This window comes from Bidens hawaiensis, unplaced genomic scaffold (assembly GCF_021521415.1).
Source record: "Bidens hawaiensis isolate Kalapana, Puna unplaced genomic scaffold, B.hawaiensis_p1.1 tig00000780_1, whole genome shotgun sequence".
NCBI lineage: Eukaryota > Viridiplantae > Streptophyta > Magnoliopsida > Asterales > Asteraceae > Bidens > Bidens hawaiensis.
In genome coordinates this window covers 2,220,630-2,238,086 of record NW_027491045.1, presented here as the reverse complement: position 1 = coordinate 2,238,086, position 17,457 = coordinate 2,220,630, and the positions used below count along the sequence as shown (strand labels likewise).

General features: G+C 34.8%; 3 protein-coding genes across 3 annotated transcripts; all 3 read left to right on the top strand.

Moving 5' to 3' along the window:
• The first annotated feature begins 350 nt into the window (after positions 1–350).
• LOC143536804 (protein trichome birefringence-like 31) lies at positions 351–3,388 on the top strand. Its single transcript, XM_077030722.1, has 5 exons — positions 351–908; positions 1,485–1,656; positions 1,744–1,943; positions 2,760–2,906; positions 2,988–3,388. Exons 1-5 carry the CDS (start codon positions 541–543, stop codon positions 3,337–3,339), a joined length of 1,239 nt encoding a protein of 412 aa, XP_076886837.1. The 5' UTR covers positions 351–540; the 3' UTR covers positions 3,340–3,388.
• Positions 3,389–4,557: 1,169 nt separating this feature from the next.
• Positions 4,558–9,413, top strand: LOC143536795 (uncharacterized). The gene is made up of 6 exons (XM_077030710.1): positions 4,558–4,725; positions 5,976–6,340; positions 6,443–6,495; positions 6,760–6,797; positions 7,248–7,653; positions 8,472–9,413. Exons 1-6 carry the CDS (start codon positions 4,709–4,711, stop codon positions 8,691–8,693), a joined length of 1,101 nt encoding a protein of 366 aa, XP_076886825.1. The 5' UTR covers positions 4,558–4,708; the 3' UTR covers positions 8,694–9,413.
• A 579-nt stretch (positions 9,414–9,992) lies between these two features.
• Positions 9,993–13,790, top strand: LOC143536788 (putative beta-1,3-galactosyltransferase 14). The gene is made up of 7 exons (XM_077030705.1): positions 9,993–10,377; positions 12,208–12,360; positions 12,437–12,519; positions 12,900–12,999; positions 13,085–13,198; positions 13,356–13,498; positions 13,579–13,790. The coding sequence occupies exons 1-7, from the start codon at positions 10,031–10,033 to the stop codon at positions 13,668–13,670; spliced, it is 1,032 nt and encodes a 343-aa protein (XP_076886820.1). The 5' UTR covers positions 9,993–10,030; the 3' UTR covers positions 13,671–13,790.
• The last annotated feature ends 3,667 nt before the right edge of the window (positions 13,791–17,457 follow it).

Here is a 17,457-nt window from a genome sequence, read left to right as displayed (position 1 = left end):
ACCGATCGGTCCGGTTCACATAGTTCGCTCACCGGAAAACCGGACCGGTTGAACCGGTTTTCTGAGAAAAAAAATATTTTTTTTGAAAAAAATCATTTTTTAAGCTTGATCCGTCATTTTTGACCAAATTTGTTCGGCCGGTCCAACCGGTTCGACCGGTTGAACTGGTGAACCGGTAGGCCATCCGGTTCGTGTCCGGTCCGGTTATGAAAACATTGCTCATAAACTCGTTACATGTTTCATTCTCATTTTGGTAACTAATAGGACTTTTGACAAAGTTTTGACTCCATGCCTTTATTCCACAAAAGGATATAAATATAAAACACATAAGTATTAATGTATTATTATTGAACACCCCTCATTAACACATACAATGATACAAACACCAGACTTGAAGTCTTACTAATCACCAACCGGTTGTTGCATGAAGTTGTTATAAGTTACTTACAACCCAAGTCAACCATCTCACTTCCTATGAACACAACTATAAACACATGACTACATCTCATTTACCTATATACTTAACCAACCACCCTGAAAATGACAACTTTACCCTCACCCGACCGCCACAACCAATACCTCCTCCCTGCTGCACTAGCTTTGCTTATTTTCATAGGCTGTTTGCGGATCGTTCTTGACAATTCAAAAAACACCCGCTTGTTTTTTCGGTTGGCGGGTGGCGGGTATCGGGTGCTGAGACGTCCCATTCGTGTTTCGAAGGACGAAATTATCGAAAAGGGTTGTGATATATTTGATGGAAAATGGGTTTGGGACAATTTGTCTCATCCATTATATACAGAAAAAAGTTGTCCACTTTTGGTTAAACAAGTGACTTGCTTAAAAAATGGGAGGCCTGATTCATATTATCAAAACTGGAAGTGGCAGCCTGATGGATGCAATTTACCAAGGTCAAAGTCAAAAGTCAAACTTAGTTTTATTCGATTATTTTTTTTATTTGATGTTCACGAATCATAACATTGGTGGTGTGCAAGAAGCTGAAAAAACCGATACGAAACAGAAAAATCCAAACCAAAACAAAACAAAAACCGACGGTCTGGTTTTTATGTTTTTATAAAAATTGGAACTTACGGTTCGGTTTTGGTTTTTCATGTAATAAAAACCGAAAAAACCGAACCGAATTTCTGGGTTTTTTTATTTTTTATTTTAAGTAATTTATAAATAATTTAATAAATATGTAACTCAAACATTTTGGCCAAATATATAACAGTCAATCAATTAATAATTAAAAAAATTATTGATACCGAAATCCATTATTTTTGGCATATGGTTTTTTCGGCCTAAAACTGTCAAGCTCAAATGTCAAAACCGAAAAAACCGAAACTGAACTGAAACCAAATGGTTCCAAAAATCCCAAAACCAAAGTTTCGGTTTGTGATTTGGTTTTTACTTTTTAGCTCAAAACTGCACTGAACTGCTTCACGCACACCCCCTACATAACATGGATGAATTTGTGATTTTGGTAGGTTTAATGCATTGAAACTGTTGGAGATTTTGAGGGATAAACGACTCATGCTCGTAGGCGACTCGGTTCAACGAGGCATGTTTGACTCAATGGTGTGTTTGGTTCAGTCTGTAATTCCTGAGGGCAAGAAGTCTCTTAAAAGAGTACCTCCTAGAAAGATATTTAGAGCTGAGGTAGTATGCAAATATGCAATATATGCAATATTATGTAATTCCATTCTTATATGTAATACTGACTTTTTGTTGTGTTTTGAATGTTAGGAATACAATGCATCTATTGAGTACTACTGGGCTCCTTTCCTAGTCGAGTCTATCTCGGATCATGCAACGAACCATACGGTATTGAAACGGCTAGTTAGGCTTGACTCGATATCCAACCACAGCAAACAATGGGAAGGAGTCGACTTTTTGGTCTTCGAAAGCTATGTTTGGTGGATGTATAAACCGACAATCAATGCCACGTAAGTTTTTCATCGTAATCGCAATGTTTCCATCTTTAGACTAGTCATTGAACATACCACCTTATTCGTGTCAGACCGGTTCCAAAAATGTAAAACCAAATGACATCATAAATAATTTAATTTTCATTTTTTTAACTAATTTAAAATAATATTTGTGACCACCTATTAATAAATAATTGAGTAAACTGCAGTTTTCGTCACTGTGGTTTGTCTAAATCTACGGTTTTAGTCCAGTAGTTTCAAATTTGCAATTTTTTTCCCTGTGGTTTCATTTCACTTGCAATTAAACCTGGCTACGCTAACCCCGCTAAGCCTTGTCGTTAAATCCATCAATTTTGTCTTTTTTCTTCCCAAATAATCACCGGTCCTAATTCGCAAGCCCCCTCATGTGAGGGATACGATGATGGGTTTAACGACCAGACTTAACGGGGTTAGTGGGGTCGGGTTTAATTGCAAGTGAAATGAAACCTCAGGGACAAAAATCGCAAAGTTGAAACTATTGGACTAAAACTGCAGATTTAGACAAACTACATGGACGAAAACCATAGTTTACTCTAAATAACTTTTTCGAAGTAAGAAGAATAAAAAAAAGATTTTGAAATCCGGTACGAGTATCTGACCACCTACTCTAGTTTGTCAGTTCAACTTGTTCAAATGGAGACGGTTCAAATAGACACAGCTGAACGTACCGTTATTTGACTGGTTTCAGACCTAGTTATGAAAATAGTTTCTCGCATAATATTTCAAAATTTACACCTCAAAGTTCATAACTTTGCTATATATTCATGCAACCAATAAAATATTAAAACATCCTAGGTATGGGAACCTCAATAATATCCAAGAGTACAATGTAACCAAAGCATACAAGATAGCATTGGAAACATGGGCAAACTGGATAGACACCAGCATTAATTCTCATAATCAGAAAGTGTTCTTCATGACCATGTCTCCAACACACTTATGGTAAGTAAATTACCATAATACCCTTCTCACGCGTCGAGTTTTCGATGCTAAGAACATGATCTAACATTCTAACAACTATAGGAACTGGGAGTGGAAGACTGGAGATGGTGGCAACTGTTTCGGTGAGACACAACCTATACAACATCCGTATTGGGGTACCGGTTCAAATCTTGATGTTATGGGAATAGTCAAGGATGTTTTGGAACGGTTGCGAGTTAATGTTAGAGTACTAAATATAACGCAAATGTCGGAGTATAGAAAAGATGGTCATGCGTCGATTTACGGTGAAAGGAAAGGGAAACTTTTGACAAAAGAGCAAAGATTGGATCCGAAAAACTATGCAGATTGTATTCATTGGTGTTTACCGGGCGTACCCGATACATGGAATGAGATTTTGTATGGTGTTTTGTTGCAGGATTATAGAAAATTTTGATATTATAGATTGAACATAGCAAATTGATTGATTTGCTATATTTTGTTTTATTAAGTTGATTCTATGAAAAAGGTATAATGTAAATTGGGCAAGTATCATTGTAATAAGTTAGATACACAATGTGCATCAAAACTCGTTATAAAGTGATCAATGGCGGACCTAAGGGTTGTGTCCATGAATTTTTCTTATAGTATGAGTTTAACGACAATTATGGTTGCGAATTACGGTTGAGGTTTATTTGGGAGAAAAAGAACAAAACTACTCGAATAATTTTAATACTTAATGACAGACAAAAGACTTTTAGGTAACGTTTGGTATGCATGAATAAAAGGGGGAATGAAGAAAGTGGTGTTTGGTTACTCAATGAAATAGAATCATCCATTACACATGGAATCTCATTCCATCAAAAGCATTCCTTCCCACCCCCCTTCTTTTTTTTTTTCATTTCATTCCTCGCTTACCCTACTTTCTCAACAACACCACCACTTAACAACAGCCACTACCATTGCCACCAACATCACCTAACCATCACCGTCGCCACCACCTCCGCCACCACATTACCACGAGCGCTACCACCACCACCTGATTATAACCGCCACCACCAATGTCGCTTCCTGACCACCACCACCACCATCGCCGCCACCCTACCACCGCCATCACTACCAATGCTACTACCGCCACCTCCACCACCACAACCACCCCGCCTAACAGCCAACACCGTCATTTTCGTTGCAAGAGCTACCACCACCACCGTCGTCATTTCAGATTTTTTTTTTGTTAAAGAAATTATATTTTGGGATAGGAATATTTTTATTATTTTTATTTCATTCCTACAATTTTTTTGGATATCAAACAACATAAAGTAATTATTCATTTTATTCCCATAGGTTAACCAAACAAGAAAAATGAATGGTAATGACCCATTTTATTCCCTTGTTCATTTCATTCATTCTCTCGTTACATTCTCTCTTCATTCCATTACTTCAAACCAAACATATCCTTAGAAATTAGACAACTGACCCGCTGATGACAAGAGTACATATTGCAGAAGTTGAGGGGTAATAAACATATAGAACACAAAGTTTTAGGGGTTAAAGTGTCCAACAAACAAATTGTATAAAACAGGGTTTGATTTGGGTCCGGTCATCGACCCGAGGGTTTATCCAGTTATTTTACCCCCAATTGGTTCTTCATAAATATATATATATTCATATTCTACCGACTGATTATCCTATATATTCAGTGAACCATTGAAATTGCATTCGGTATTGGGTTCAATTGTTTGAATGTAGTAGAACCCTTGATTCTTTTAATCAAATTATTTCATTTCAATGTTTGCCCACCAACTGTTCGACCTTTTGTCTCAGAGATGTTGTCTTCTAACTTGTAAGCTCATTTTCTTCCTCAGTTACTATATATTAAAACCCAGTTCTGCTGAAGCTATTATTTGTTAATTAATTGTATGTTATTATGTAATTATGTTTATAGCTTTGTTACTTGGTTTTGTGTTATATTATCTGCAAATGTTATCCACATGATTGCCCATTTTTGTGTTTATATGTTTATATAGCTAAGGATGCTAACTTTGTACATTGACTTGGTTGGTTATAGGCCAATGTATCGCACGGGTTGGATAATGAAAACGATATGATTGTATAGATATGTAAATGTTTCTTATAAAAACGATGTAATTTGTATTACACGGGTGGTTAAATAATGAAAGAGGTGTTCAATTTATAAAAATGTTTTATGAACAAGCTTAACTTTTTTTAGAAAAAATAGAGAACGTTTTATAAAAAGAATCACATAAAGTATTATGATATGGGAAAAAAAAAGTTATTAAAAGAATTAAAGAAATATGTATGATTAAAGAGTGACAAAAAGGCAGGTTTTTTGGGCGACAACACCGCCCCCTAGGCGATTTTTGGGCGATAAGGTTACTTTTTTAAGGCTATTCGTAGTGGCGACAAAAGGTGGGTTTTTTGGGCGACAACACCGCCCCAGGCGATTTTTGGGCGATAAGTTGGGGTGGGGGTGGGGTGGGTGGGGGGTACATACCTTTGTCGTCGGTTGTGTGGGTTGAAAATCATCATCATCATCATCATCGTACTCAGTATATCCCACCAATAGCAATGCTATGGTAGGGTCTGAGGGGTACATACCTTTGTCGTCGGTTGTGTGGGTTGAAAATAATAATAAAAAATTAAAATGCGCGACAACACCACTACACCACTAAAATGAAAATAACCCCTATGCTGACATGGCGCCACGTGTTGAAAATCCTCCCATTTCGTAGCCGTCCACTACACAAAGTCTTATGTGGTAAGTATAAGTATAGATATAGATATAGAATCATATAGGCTCTTCTAATTTGTGTAAGTATAGATATAGAATCATGTGGTAAGTATAAGTATAGATATAGATATAGAATCATATAGATATAGATATAGATTATAGTCTAATTTGTGTGCATTTGAGGCTCTTCTAATATGCATCACATAACAAACTATATCAGAGTTAGCTACTTTTAGGGCTTTTATTAAGCATATTGTCTGGATGATACATTCAAGGTGCTCAATGTTCATTTAAGAAGGTTATTAACTTATTCTGTTGCTCATAATTGTATCTTTCTTCAGGAATCTATCTGTTATTTGCACGAACAAGAATATAGCCCCAACACTCTCTTTTTATCATTTTGTGGAATGTGATCGCCTTTGCCTGAAAACCGCACACCTGGATGCACGTGTGTTTCCTGGATTAGTATTTATTAGACCATTCAGAGGGCTTAAATTACACGCAGCGTTTCACAGGGACCCAAATTTAGACAAAGCATCAAACTTTTCTAAATCAAGAGATCAACTTATTTCCAGTAACGAACCTAATAACTTTGTTATTGAAATAAGGTCAGACAAAGATAAGAATGAAATAGAAAGAAGACGAAAAATTGGATTCGCAAATAAAGGGAAAGTTCCATGGAACAAAGGCAAGAAACATACTCCAGGTACTTTCTTGTTCCATTCTTATGGAGGGGTAAAATGGTCAACGGGTAAGTCTGATTTTGTTAAGGTGTTTTTGAATTGACTTAAGGTTTTGTGTCTTTCAGAGACTCGTGAGTTGATCAGTCAGAGAACTAAAGAAGCTTTAAAAGACCCCAAGGTGTGAAGTCATGTAAGGGGGTCGGTGTAGTGATTATTATTTTTTTATTTGGAATATGTTTTATTTCATGTCATAGATATTTATGTGTTTGAACCCAACCCACGTTTCCTCTGCACCGCGCATGCGTGCGTGCATTACTTCTTTTTTTTTCCCCTTAAATTGCTTTATGTATTTTATCATAGGAGTTGCGCATATTCATTGTGTGATATTATAAGCACGCGCCACTAATTATTTTTCTTGTGTTATAATGTCGTGTTTTTTCAGGTAAGAAAGAAAATGTCTGAATGTCCTCGCGCTCTTAGGTATGATTTTTTCATTCATATTTTTTAAAGTTTTCACACACGCAACAGTAAATAATATAGTTTTCTTGTCATATTTGACACATTGATTGTTCATCAAAAAGTCACAATTTAGGACACAATGTTGCTTGAAAATCTACACACGAGGAAACCTCGAGCTTTAAAAGTAGAGCTCTATATGAGCCGAGCTCGAGCTTGAGTTCTCATAAGTTAAACGAGCCAAGCTCGAGTTGTGTCTAATCAAGCTCGGGCTCGGCTTGTTTACACTCCTAAATCTAACCTGGCCCATTTCAGCATGCAAATAATTCCTGTTTTGTCCCGCTCCAGTTTGACACGTTACCCAACCCTCCAACATGCCGAACCTGTTTTGTCCACCTCTACATATTAGTATATTATACTTTGAGTCTTTCTATAATGTATTAATATTACATATATACATATATTTTTGTGCAGCGAGCAAACGAAGGCAAAAATACGCATAACAATCACACAACAATGGAAAGAACGTTTAAAGATTAAAAGATCAAGTGAAAGATTCATATCAAAATGGGCCGAAAGCATTGCAAAAGCTGCTAAAAAAGGTGGGCCCGATCAACAAGAGCTAGATTGGGACAGCTATGACAAGATTGAAAAGGAGATTGCTCTTCAACAAATGCAACGGTCTGCTGATGTGGCCAAAGCAAAAGAAATGGCACAAATACGGGCCGAGAAACGGGCCAGAGCAAAAGCTGAGAAAGTGAAACTCACTTTAAAGAAACGGGTTGCAAAAGTCAAAGGGTTAGCAAAGAAGAAGTCAAAAGAAGAAAAACAGGAGTTGGCTGCAGCTGAAGATCTGAAACTTAAAGAGAGATTAACAAAGGTAAAAGTTTGTGAGAAATTTGTAGGTTAGTTTAACATCATTTTATTAAATTTTTCATGCCTGTATATGTGGCAAAATGGGTTAAAACCGGTTTTGAGGAAAAGGATAAACTTTTAGGGGTGTGCACGGAATTGAGATAACTGAACGGTAACCGGAATAACCGGCGTAACCGAACCCAATAAAACACCGACGGTTTTATATCATGTTTATATAAAGAAGTGATGTTTCGGTTCGGTCTTGCACTCTTGCTATAAAATAAAAACCGAACGAACTGATTAGAACCGAATCCAACCAAATTAAAAAAAAAACTATTTTTTAGGTCATTCATAAGAAATTTAAAAATGAATGTAGCAAAATATTTTAGATTCAATTGTGTAATAATCAAAAACTAATTAATTAACAAAAAATTTAGGCTCAAATTACATTTTTTGGGCCTTTTTTGGCCCATAATTTTCAAGTCAAATGGTAAAATGAGAAATACTCAAAATTGAACCGAACCCATTTTGTAAACCGAAACTGAACGGTTTTCAAAAACCAAAAACCACATTTTCGGTTTTTGGTTCAGTTTGAGCCCAAATCCAATTTTATAAATAAAACAATTTATGAGTTTATAAAGACTTTGGTTATGCAATGGGTTGCTTTTAACCCGCTCGGCCATTATCCCTTTTGGTTTAGTCTTTTTTTATTCTTGACTGTTTGACTCATTAGCATCAAAATAAAGCCGAACAAATTGGGTTATAAGAAATTAAAACTGCACCCATTGGGTGACATTTTTGTATCAGTCTCACTCTGTTATTATGATTTGTGGCGGGCAACAGATTCACAAGAAAAAGTCAATAAATGATCAACTTAGTAGTCAAAGTCAAAGAGATTGGGAAAGACTTGACCTTGACTTTTGGAAAAGAGGTGCAAGGAAAGAAGACATTTCTCTTGCGGATCAGATTCGTGATGTTAAGAACAAGAAAGCAGAGATCTTTATCAGAAGCGCTGTGACAATAACTACACCTAATAATAATTTATCATCTGAAACCGGATATTAAATATTTGATAATTGTTTTATACTTGTTCGATTCAGATACGTGTATTATGAGACCATTCTTTGTATGCATCACTCTTTTGTAGTCAGTAAACTTGCTAACCTTTAATCCTTTATGAAGTTTCACATTGTTCGTTGTTTGGTACTTGTTAACCTTTATGATGTATCACCGAAGCTCAAAGCTTTTAGTTGTAGAACCAGGAGCGCTTGCAAAAGATAAGCGCGCAATATAAGTTGTACATTTGAAGAGTTTAACAAAGTTTTGCAGATGTTGTGTAGGTATCTGTTTGTTTTTATGAGGAAAAGAAATGTGTAGCCTGCTGTATAATGTGGGATGTTTTATGTTTAGATGGAATTTAGTTGTACATATCTTGCTTTACTTGTCTCCCAAGTCCCACCAAACAATCTTTCTTTGTCTCCCAAGTCCCACAAAAATAAATAAATAAATAAAATACTACTGCATTACCAACTGTATGGTACAACAACTTAGGGGTGACCACTTATCCGACCGTGTTAACTTAACCGAAATTAATCGAAAATTCGTTATTGGTTATTTTTTACCCCTGGTTAACCGAAATTAGTTGAACCAAACTATTCATAGTTTCGTATATTTTTTTTAACTTTTATACCTCAATATCATACTTCATTCCACCATTTCGTGTATTTATAAATCCATGAAATTTCATGTATTTCATTCATTTATACCTTCATTTTATATATTAATGCATCCATTTCATATATTTCTAAGGGCATTTTTAGCTAAGCTTTTAAAGCTTGTTGTTTTGCTTTTTAAAAAGCAAATAAGTATGTTTGGGTATCACAAAAGCACTTCTCATTTTTGCCTTTTGTTATGCGTTAAAAAAGGGTTTTTCAGAAGCAAGAAATTCAAGCCTTTTGTTTTGGAATACCAAATTACAAATATACACGTAATTCCATTATCCGTAAAACAAGAGGATATATAAAAACGTAATTTTTGGTCATTTTACCTACTTATTGGTTTTTCCAACCACAAACGCTAATCCAAACACTTTTAAAAAAACTACCATAAGTAAATAAACACTCTCGCCAAAAGCAATTTTAAAGCTAAATAAACTTTTAAAATAAAAATTAAAAATTTTAGCTTAAGTTTGATTTTGTTATTAACTGAACTTAAACTAAAACAAGCCAAAACAAAAACCGACAAATTAACCGAATAAACCGAACCGATTACCGGCTATCCTTCTAACCACACTTTTTGTTGGCAACTGGCAATCAGTCAGTCATCGTCACAACATATGTAATCTCCAAGTCACATCTGAACAATAAACCAAATCTAAACCCTAGATCCACCAGCATCATCAAATGCCGAATCCAAAAAGATTCTTCCAAGCTAGATCACCTCAATCCAACACCAAATTACTCACACTCACACTCTGTTTCGCAACCGCCATCGCCGGCCTATTATTATTCGGACTCACCGTTTCACTCGGACGAATCGGAGGCCAAAGCAAGTGTAAGTACGGCAAGCCGTTATCAGTTTCCGTTGTTTGGGATAAAAGCGGTGTAAATAGTGGCTTAGTGTCCGATGGAGATCGGAAGAGGCATAAGGTTATGGGATTTGTTGGAATTCAGACCGGCTTCGCCTCCGTTGGCAGACGGAAAGCGTTGCGGAAGACGTGGTTGCCTTCTGATCACCAAGGACTTCAGAGGTAGTAGTTAGTTAATAGTGGAAAGTTAACGTATAAATGAAATTAACGTGCTAAATGTGAGATCCAAGTAAAGTAATTATATATACAAGTAGAGTAATTATGTAATTACATAATAGAGTAATGTAATTATGTAATTACATCATAGAGTAATTACGTAACTACTCTATGATGTAATTACATAATTACTCTACTTGATTCTCACATTTAGCACGTTAACTTCATTTGTATTTGATCCAAACCCGTAGTTATGATCTGGTTGTGTGCTTGTAGAAACTGAAATTGAAATTGATATGCTTCTATTTAGGAAAGTACCAATACCGAAAATGTGAAAAAGCGTATTGAAAATAGCTAGGGGTGTGCGTGGTGTGGTTCGGTGCGGTTTTCGGCTAAAACCTAACCGAAAACCAAAACTTCGGATCTTGGAATTTTAAAACTGTTCGGTTTTGGTTTTTTCGGTTTTTACCATTTGAACTTTGAAAAATTTAGGCTGAAAAGAAAGTTTGTTGAAAATAATGAATCCAGATAGAAATAACTTTGTTAATTGTTGACTAATGGACTATTATACATTTAGCCAAAAGTATTTGAGTTACATATATATTAAATTCTTATAAATTACTTCAAATAAAAACTAAAAAAATAAAATTTAGAAATTCGGTTCGGTTCGGTTTTTGTTACATGCAAAACCAAAACCGAACCGTTAGTTCGGTTTTTACAAAAACATAAAACCAAACCGCAGGTTTTTGTCTCGGTTCGGTTTTTTCGGGTTTGGATTGGTTTTTTTGGTTTGTTGCACACCCCTAGAAAATACCGAAACGGAATGGTTAAACATGAAAAAAATGAATACTGATATACCGGTAGTAACAAATATATATTTGTTTGCTTTCGTGTTTTTGATATTTGAATCGTTGATGAATATGCAAGTGAATGTAATTGATTCGTGTTGTGACTGTATCATATAAGAAGATCAGATCAGGAGTGGTTACTGATTATAGTCTATTGAGTATGTTAATGTACGCTATATAGTTTTAAATTTATGGATTAATTCAAATCAAGCTTTGCTTTATTATACATAATCATCGGGTTTTTTAACGGGAGAAATTCACATGTTTCAATGGTTTCTAGCAGAGAGATGAAAATGCTTTGGTTTCTAGGTGATCTGTTATTTGAAATGGCAGAGTCTAACATCGTTGCACACCACTGGCGAAGCTTTGTGCCACTGCCCCCTATCTTTTGCACAGTAGTGTAAATTTACTCGTTTTTGCCCGAAAATTTTTATACATAGTGTAAATTTACCCTTTTTGCCTGAAAATTTGAGCCCCCCCAATGTTTTTTTAATACATTTATAGTCGCCCTTGTTGCACACTGTGTTAGTGTTCCACCATTTTACATGGAGGAACCACTATGAAACACACAAGATCTTCCCTTTGAGAATAGTGAAAAGTCAGGTAAGATACTTGATGGGAGGTGACCTGTACAATCTAATTATTACTTTAGTGGTGTGGTTCATCCATTTGAAATGGCGGATCAGGTCTGTTTTATAGTGGTTCATCCATTTAAAATGGCATAATCGTCCAACTCAGCAGACAATTCCTGGCATAATATGCAACAATGCTAGGATCCACCTAGAAACCAAAATAGTTTCATCTCTTATAGAAACCATTGAAGCATTTCATTTTCTATTATTAAAAAGTTCCATAATAATCTGATTTATATATTAAGCTTTTCAGACTTCCAAATGAGCTTGCTTTATCTTGTATACTTTTAATGGACTGTTTTGAGATATTAAGGAGATCAAATTTGCAGCCCATTTATGATGTTCATTGTGTGCAGGCTGGAAGAGGCTACAGGTTTAGCCTTTAGGTTTATTATTGGCAAAACTAGTGATGCATCAAAGATGGCTGAACTTAGGAAAGAGGTGGAGGAATATGATGACTTCTTGATTTTGGATATCGTTGAGGAGTATAGTAAGCTTCCATACAAAACGTCAGTGCCAATGGCTGAAACAAATTAGGAAATTGTGTTCATTTACTGATAGATATACTTTGTGTTTCTGTTTTAGGTTAGCCTTCTTCAAAGCTGCATATGCACTCTATGATTCTGAGTTTTATGTTAAAGCTGATGATGACATATATCTAAGACCAGGTAACTTATTCTTCTTTAATTTTGTAACTGGTTTTCATTGCAAACTAACTATAATTCTAAAAGTGGCTTGTAAAACAACTGTTACTAGATTTCCTAGATCTAAATCAATATCAGTTTTTTTAATTTGGTTTCCTAAAGAGATGTTAAAAGTGTATAACCACTGTTATTTGCAAGAATAAGTGAACATGTGCACATGCACAAAAGACATATTTGGTATTTTTGGCTAAAATATCATGTTTTTTGTGAAAAGAGATGGTTTGTTTGTAACTAGAAAAAGTACAATGGTTACTCTTTTAACTCGTTGTATAAAATTATATCTCAATTATCGGTTCCTTGATTTCTCATTGCAATTGTACACATCTCGTTCTGTTGGATTCTAGATCGTCTCTCGCTGCTTCTGGCTAAAGAACGTACTCACTCACAGACCTATCTTGGATGCATGAAGAAAGGTCCCGTGTTCACTGACCCAAAACTCAAATGGTTAGAAAATATGGATTTTCGATATATTTTCTATAAAAAAAGTATATTAGAAACTGATAGATATTGCACATACTGATATATGCAGGTATGAACCTCTAGGGTATATGCTCGGGAAAGAGTACTTTCTCCATGCTTATGGCCCAATATATGCTCTTTCTGCAGACGTTGTTGCAAGCTTGGTTGCTCTAAGAAACGACAGGCAAGTCTTTTCCCATCTCTGGAACATTTTAGTCCATAGTTATTTAATCATAAAGGTCTGAAAAAGATACTATTTTACTCATATACCAAAACAGATCTTCGTGATATGAACACTAATATTAACCGTTTTATTAACTCTATGATATTGCATCTTCCAGTTTCCGTATGCTTAGCAATGAGGATGTTACTATTGGTGCATGGATGCTCGCAATGAATGTCAACCACGAAGACAACCGTCAACTCTGTCAACCTGAATGTACTGCTACATCCATTGCTGTGTGGGATATCCCCAAGTGTTCCGGTTAGTATATATATATTTTTTTGAAAAAAATCTCTCAAGAATGAAGAGTAGTTATGTAATTAAAATATATGATGTTGCAGGGCTGTGTAACCCTGAAAAGAAGATGTTGGAACTTCATAAAATGGAAAACTGTGCAAGCAGCCCGACTTTGCCATCTGATGAAGACGAGTGACAGGTGCACTAAAGTTTACGATTTTTGAGGTATACCCTTTTACACTTGAATGCTATAAATAGCTTTAGGTAAATTTTATGTGTGTGTCTCGATTCTTTTATTATACCAACCCGATTGACAAAAGTTTTGAAATGTAAACGACTGTAATAGTGTAATGTAAAACTAGTTCTAGCTGTTAGAATATCTTGATGAACGTACTAACCCGTTTGATCCGCTTATTATAATATTATTATTGAAAAATGTGTTTTGTCATTGCCATACTTTAAGCTGGTTAGGTATTTTATGCCAAATTTAGAAGTTAAGAGAGAAATTTGCATGCTGTTTTTTGATTTAAACGTAATTGTTTTATACATATTTGTATTTTCTGTTGTAAATATAATTTAGCGTATTGATATGATAAACAGTAACATAAAATAAAAATACCTGGGTTAATGTTGTGTTTGTGACAATCTGTTATGTGGTTTTTGATTCATGTGTTTTACACAATTTTGGTGTTTTTTGTCGTTTAAAATTTTTGGGTCCGTATCTGGTTTGACTTTTGGCCCGTTTAGTAACCTAGATGTGACTCCTCTGCTTCTGCATCCAATTTGGATGCAAGAACTGATGCAGCTGCTTTCTTTGCTGCTGGGTCCATGTCATCTCTTTGAAAAACACGGGTGTTTTTTAATAGAATTGAATAGTTAAAATCTGTGAATTCGATTATTTCAATCTTGGTGAAAAATGAGTAGGGTTGTGTTAATGTATAAATGGTTATGTTATTTGTTATAAAAGATATATGAAACCATTTTGAAATAAGGAAATCATCCCTTCCCTCGTGGAATTGAGTCGGTCTGGATAATAATTCTGGGCCAAACTCTTTTCAAAATTCTTAGCGTGCTAAAAACTTGTGAAGCAAATAAATAAAAAAAGGTCTTAAAAACCACCTGCGAACCGATAAACTGTTAAAATCGATCCATGAACCGAGCCACATCTATTCTAAACTAGCCAGACCAGCCGACTTGTTTCAATTTAGAATGTTTGTTCGGTTTTAATGGTTTGCGAACATGGTTGTATATAAATGATTTTTCATATGTTGAGTTTCTAAGGGAAACCCAGTGAAGTTGTTGAATGAATATGTCATGTCGTTAGATTATCGATTTCAAAGACAAGTGCAAGACAACCTTGATGGTAGGATTTACTGTTTTCGTTCATGAAAGCATGACAATTTGTAGGATCCAACACATAATAGTAGATGCACGACGATAACATATACGAGTGTTAACATTTAACTCTGTATCGTCGTATCTTCTATTTATCCAATCTTATTTTTGGTCATGGTAATGGATTTTGGATAATGGAACATTAAGGACACTTATATTCACTTTAGAGACTCTCATACTGATTTTTTTCAAAAGAGATTAGTGTTAGAAAAGAACAAAGAAAGTTAATTGCTCACCCATACTTCAAAATGAACATCTAGAAAACATTAAAATTGACTACTTAATTGAAAATTATTACATACATAAGTTCGTGCAACTCAATCAACGATAGCAACGAACTTCCCGCCGAATGAAACAACCAGTTGTCGTTAGTTTCCGACTGTCATCAACGAGGAGTCATAAAATTTATCTTTTATTTAGTTTTGGGTGTTTTACCAATAATTGCAAACATATTGAGTAGAAAAATGATCAAAATGTCTATTTGACTAGTCAATGTCGACAAAATGTCCAGTTGACCAACCAATTCCTATAATGTCCACCAAACGCGATCACTTTTTAATTATTACTTAACGCAATTTCTGACTAACCAACACCTGCCTTGTCCAAAAACATCTAGTCGGAACAAAAGAATCTCATCGGAAGCAAAAAAAAAATCTTGTCTAAAGCCAAAATAAATTTCATCGGACATCAAAATACTGTCTTGTCAGACGCCTAAATAATCCCGCCGGCTTCGACGATTTTTTAGAAAAACTAGTGACCCAACGATTATATAACGCGCTACAGTATCTGGTTGGTTAAATATCCCGTCAGATAATAATTAAAAAGTGATCAGGTCAACGAGTTTTATGATAGACATTTTGGAAGTTAGTTACTCAAATAGACATTTTATTAACTTTAACTGGTCAAATGAACGTTGATATTCTAGCAGTGGCTTATAATTTTCTCAACACCAAATACAACGTTAGAAATTCAGGGATAAATCTCCACAATTTTGTACTACTATGAGGTAGCTTAAGAGGCATGATCATGTGGCTAGTTTCAGAGATGTGCCTGCAGCCATTGTGATCACCTGGATGGAATCCTTTTAGTACTGTACCAGGTACTGCCGTATGATGTTTGTCGTTTTTACTCTCATCAATTATATATATGTACATATATAATCCTGGAAGACCACATGATGCATAAACATACGTTCAATCGGTTTGGATAAACTGACAAAAGACAAGGTTTTCTGCCTCAATGTCTCAACCTAATCATGTCTTGCCTTTTTCATGTGAATTCATACGTTTGATGTTTCATTGTCATATTATTATATTAATAAATGCATGCACACATCTATCATCATTCATCTACGTGGTCCTTAAGTGTTTGACCAAAGTACATATCGTCAAACCTCACCTATAAATAAAAGGTGGTGCACTTGGATGTCTTAATTCGATTATTATTATTTTTTTAAACTAAAAGAATAAGTATATAATGCCTACATACTTGTAGTTAGGTGACAAGTTAGATTCTCACATGTGCGATTCTGATATTAAAAGCGTGGTCAATTTATAACTTTTACACTAAATGAGGCAATTATCAATGTTGTTAATTAGTGGATTATTTGGGCATGCATCACACTAAAGAACTTTATGTTGTGATCATATTTTGTCATTTGTTCAACAAAACCATGCATGCAATGTGAATATATCAACAAACTGACAATATTGATATGCTTGTAATTAATGAACATTTTTCACATTTATTTTTGTATTCACTACTCTTCTTTTGGATTAATCTGATCAGGATATTTCGGGTGTACGTGTTTGTGTTTTTGATCAATGAAAGAAGCATGCCCTTCTAATTAGAAACAAACACGTACATGGTACTTCTGGTGTGTTTGTATTTGTGTTTTTGTCAACTAAAAATTAAAGTTTATTTTTTTAATCATTTTGTTTACAATTACGAAGGAAATCAGACGATCAAACGGGAGAGAGAAGATGAAGGAAGAGAGCGCGCTAACCTTACCCGAATTCACATTCATTACTGGAATCTAAGCCATTATATGCAATATCAAAAAAAGACCACACATATCTTAGCTCGCTAATAATGAGGAACACAAGCCCATAATTTATATCTCATACATAAAAAGAGTAATTTATATTTGCAACTAGGTTATTTAAAAGTCATATATATTCTATTACACGAGTTGAATAAATGAGATATTGAATTAATAAAGAAAGTCTTCTTTAGTTTTGCAAATTGTAAATTTATATATTATGAAGGGTGATAAGTGAAAAGAGAAGCAGAAAAAAGTAGTTTGGACTCGTAGTATTATGACAAATGACACGGGATAGTTACTTATCTGAAAACATAAACAAGCAAAGAAATAATATAAATCACTTCAAGAGCTAAAAAAACACACACATCATGGGTGGTGATCTGAATACTTTTTTTTATCACAGCATGTTCCAATTCATCAAGCACTATAAAATATAAAAAGACCAAAATCAAAACCTATGGATGATCACTTTTGGTTTTATATATAAACCTCAAGTCATAAGTATTATTGTTGTCAGTTTGTGCATGAAGAGGCACGTGGCAAG

Coding starts and splice junctions, on each gene's coding strand:
- LOC143536804 (XM_077030722.1), top strand. CDS start 541: ATGACAACTTTACCCTCACCCGACCGCCACAACCAATACCTCCTCCCT. Junction 909..1,484: donor GATGGATGCAATTTACCAAG/GTCAAAGTCAAA, acceptor TGATTTTGGTAG/GTTTAATGCATTGAAACTGT. Junction 2,907..2,987: donor ATGTCTCCAACACACTTATG/GTAAGTAAATTA, acceptor TAACAACTATAG/GAACTGGGAGTGGAAGACTG.
- LOC143536795 (XM_077030710.1), top strand. Junction 6,341..6,442: donor AGGCAAGAAACATACTCCAG/GTACTTTCTTGT, acceptor TGTGTCTTTCAG/AGACTCGTGAGTTGATCAGT. Junction 6,496..6,759: donor AAGCTTTAAAAGACCCCAAG/GTGTGAAGTCAT, acceptor GTGTTTTTTCAG/GTAAGAAAGAAAATGTCTGA.
- LOC143536788 (XM_077030705.1), top strand. CDS start 10,031: ATGCCGAATCCAAAAAGATTCTTCCAAGCTAGATCACCTCAATCCAAC. Junction 12,361..12,436: donor AGTAAGCTTCCATACAAAAC/GTCAGTGCCAAT, acceptor TTTCTGTTTTAG/GTTAGCCTTCTTCAAAGCTG. Junction 13,000..13,084: donor ACTGACCCAAAACTCAAATG/GTTAGAAAATAT, acceptor TGATATATGCAG/GTATGAACCTCTAGGGTATA.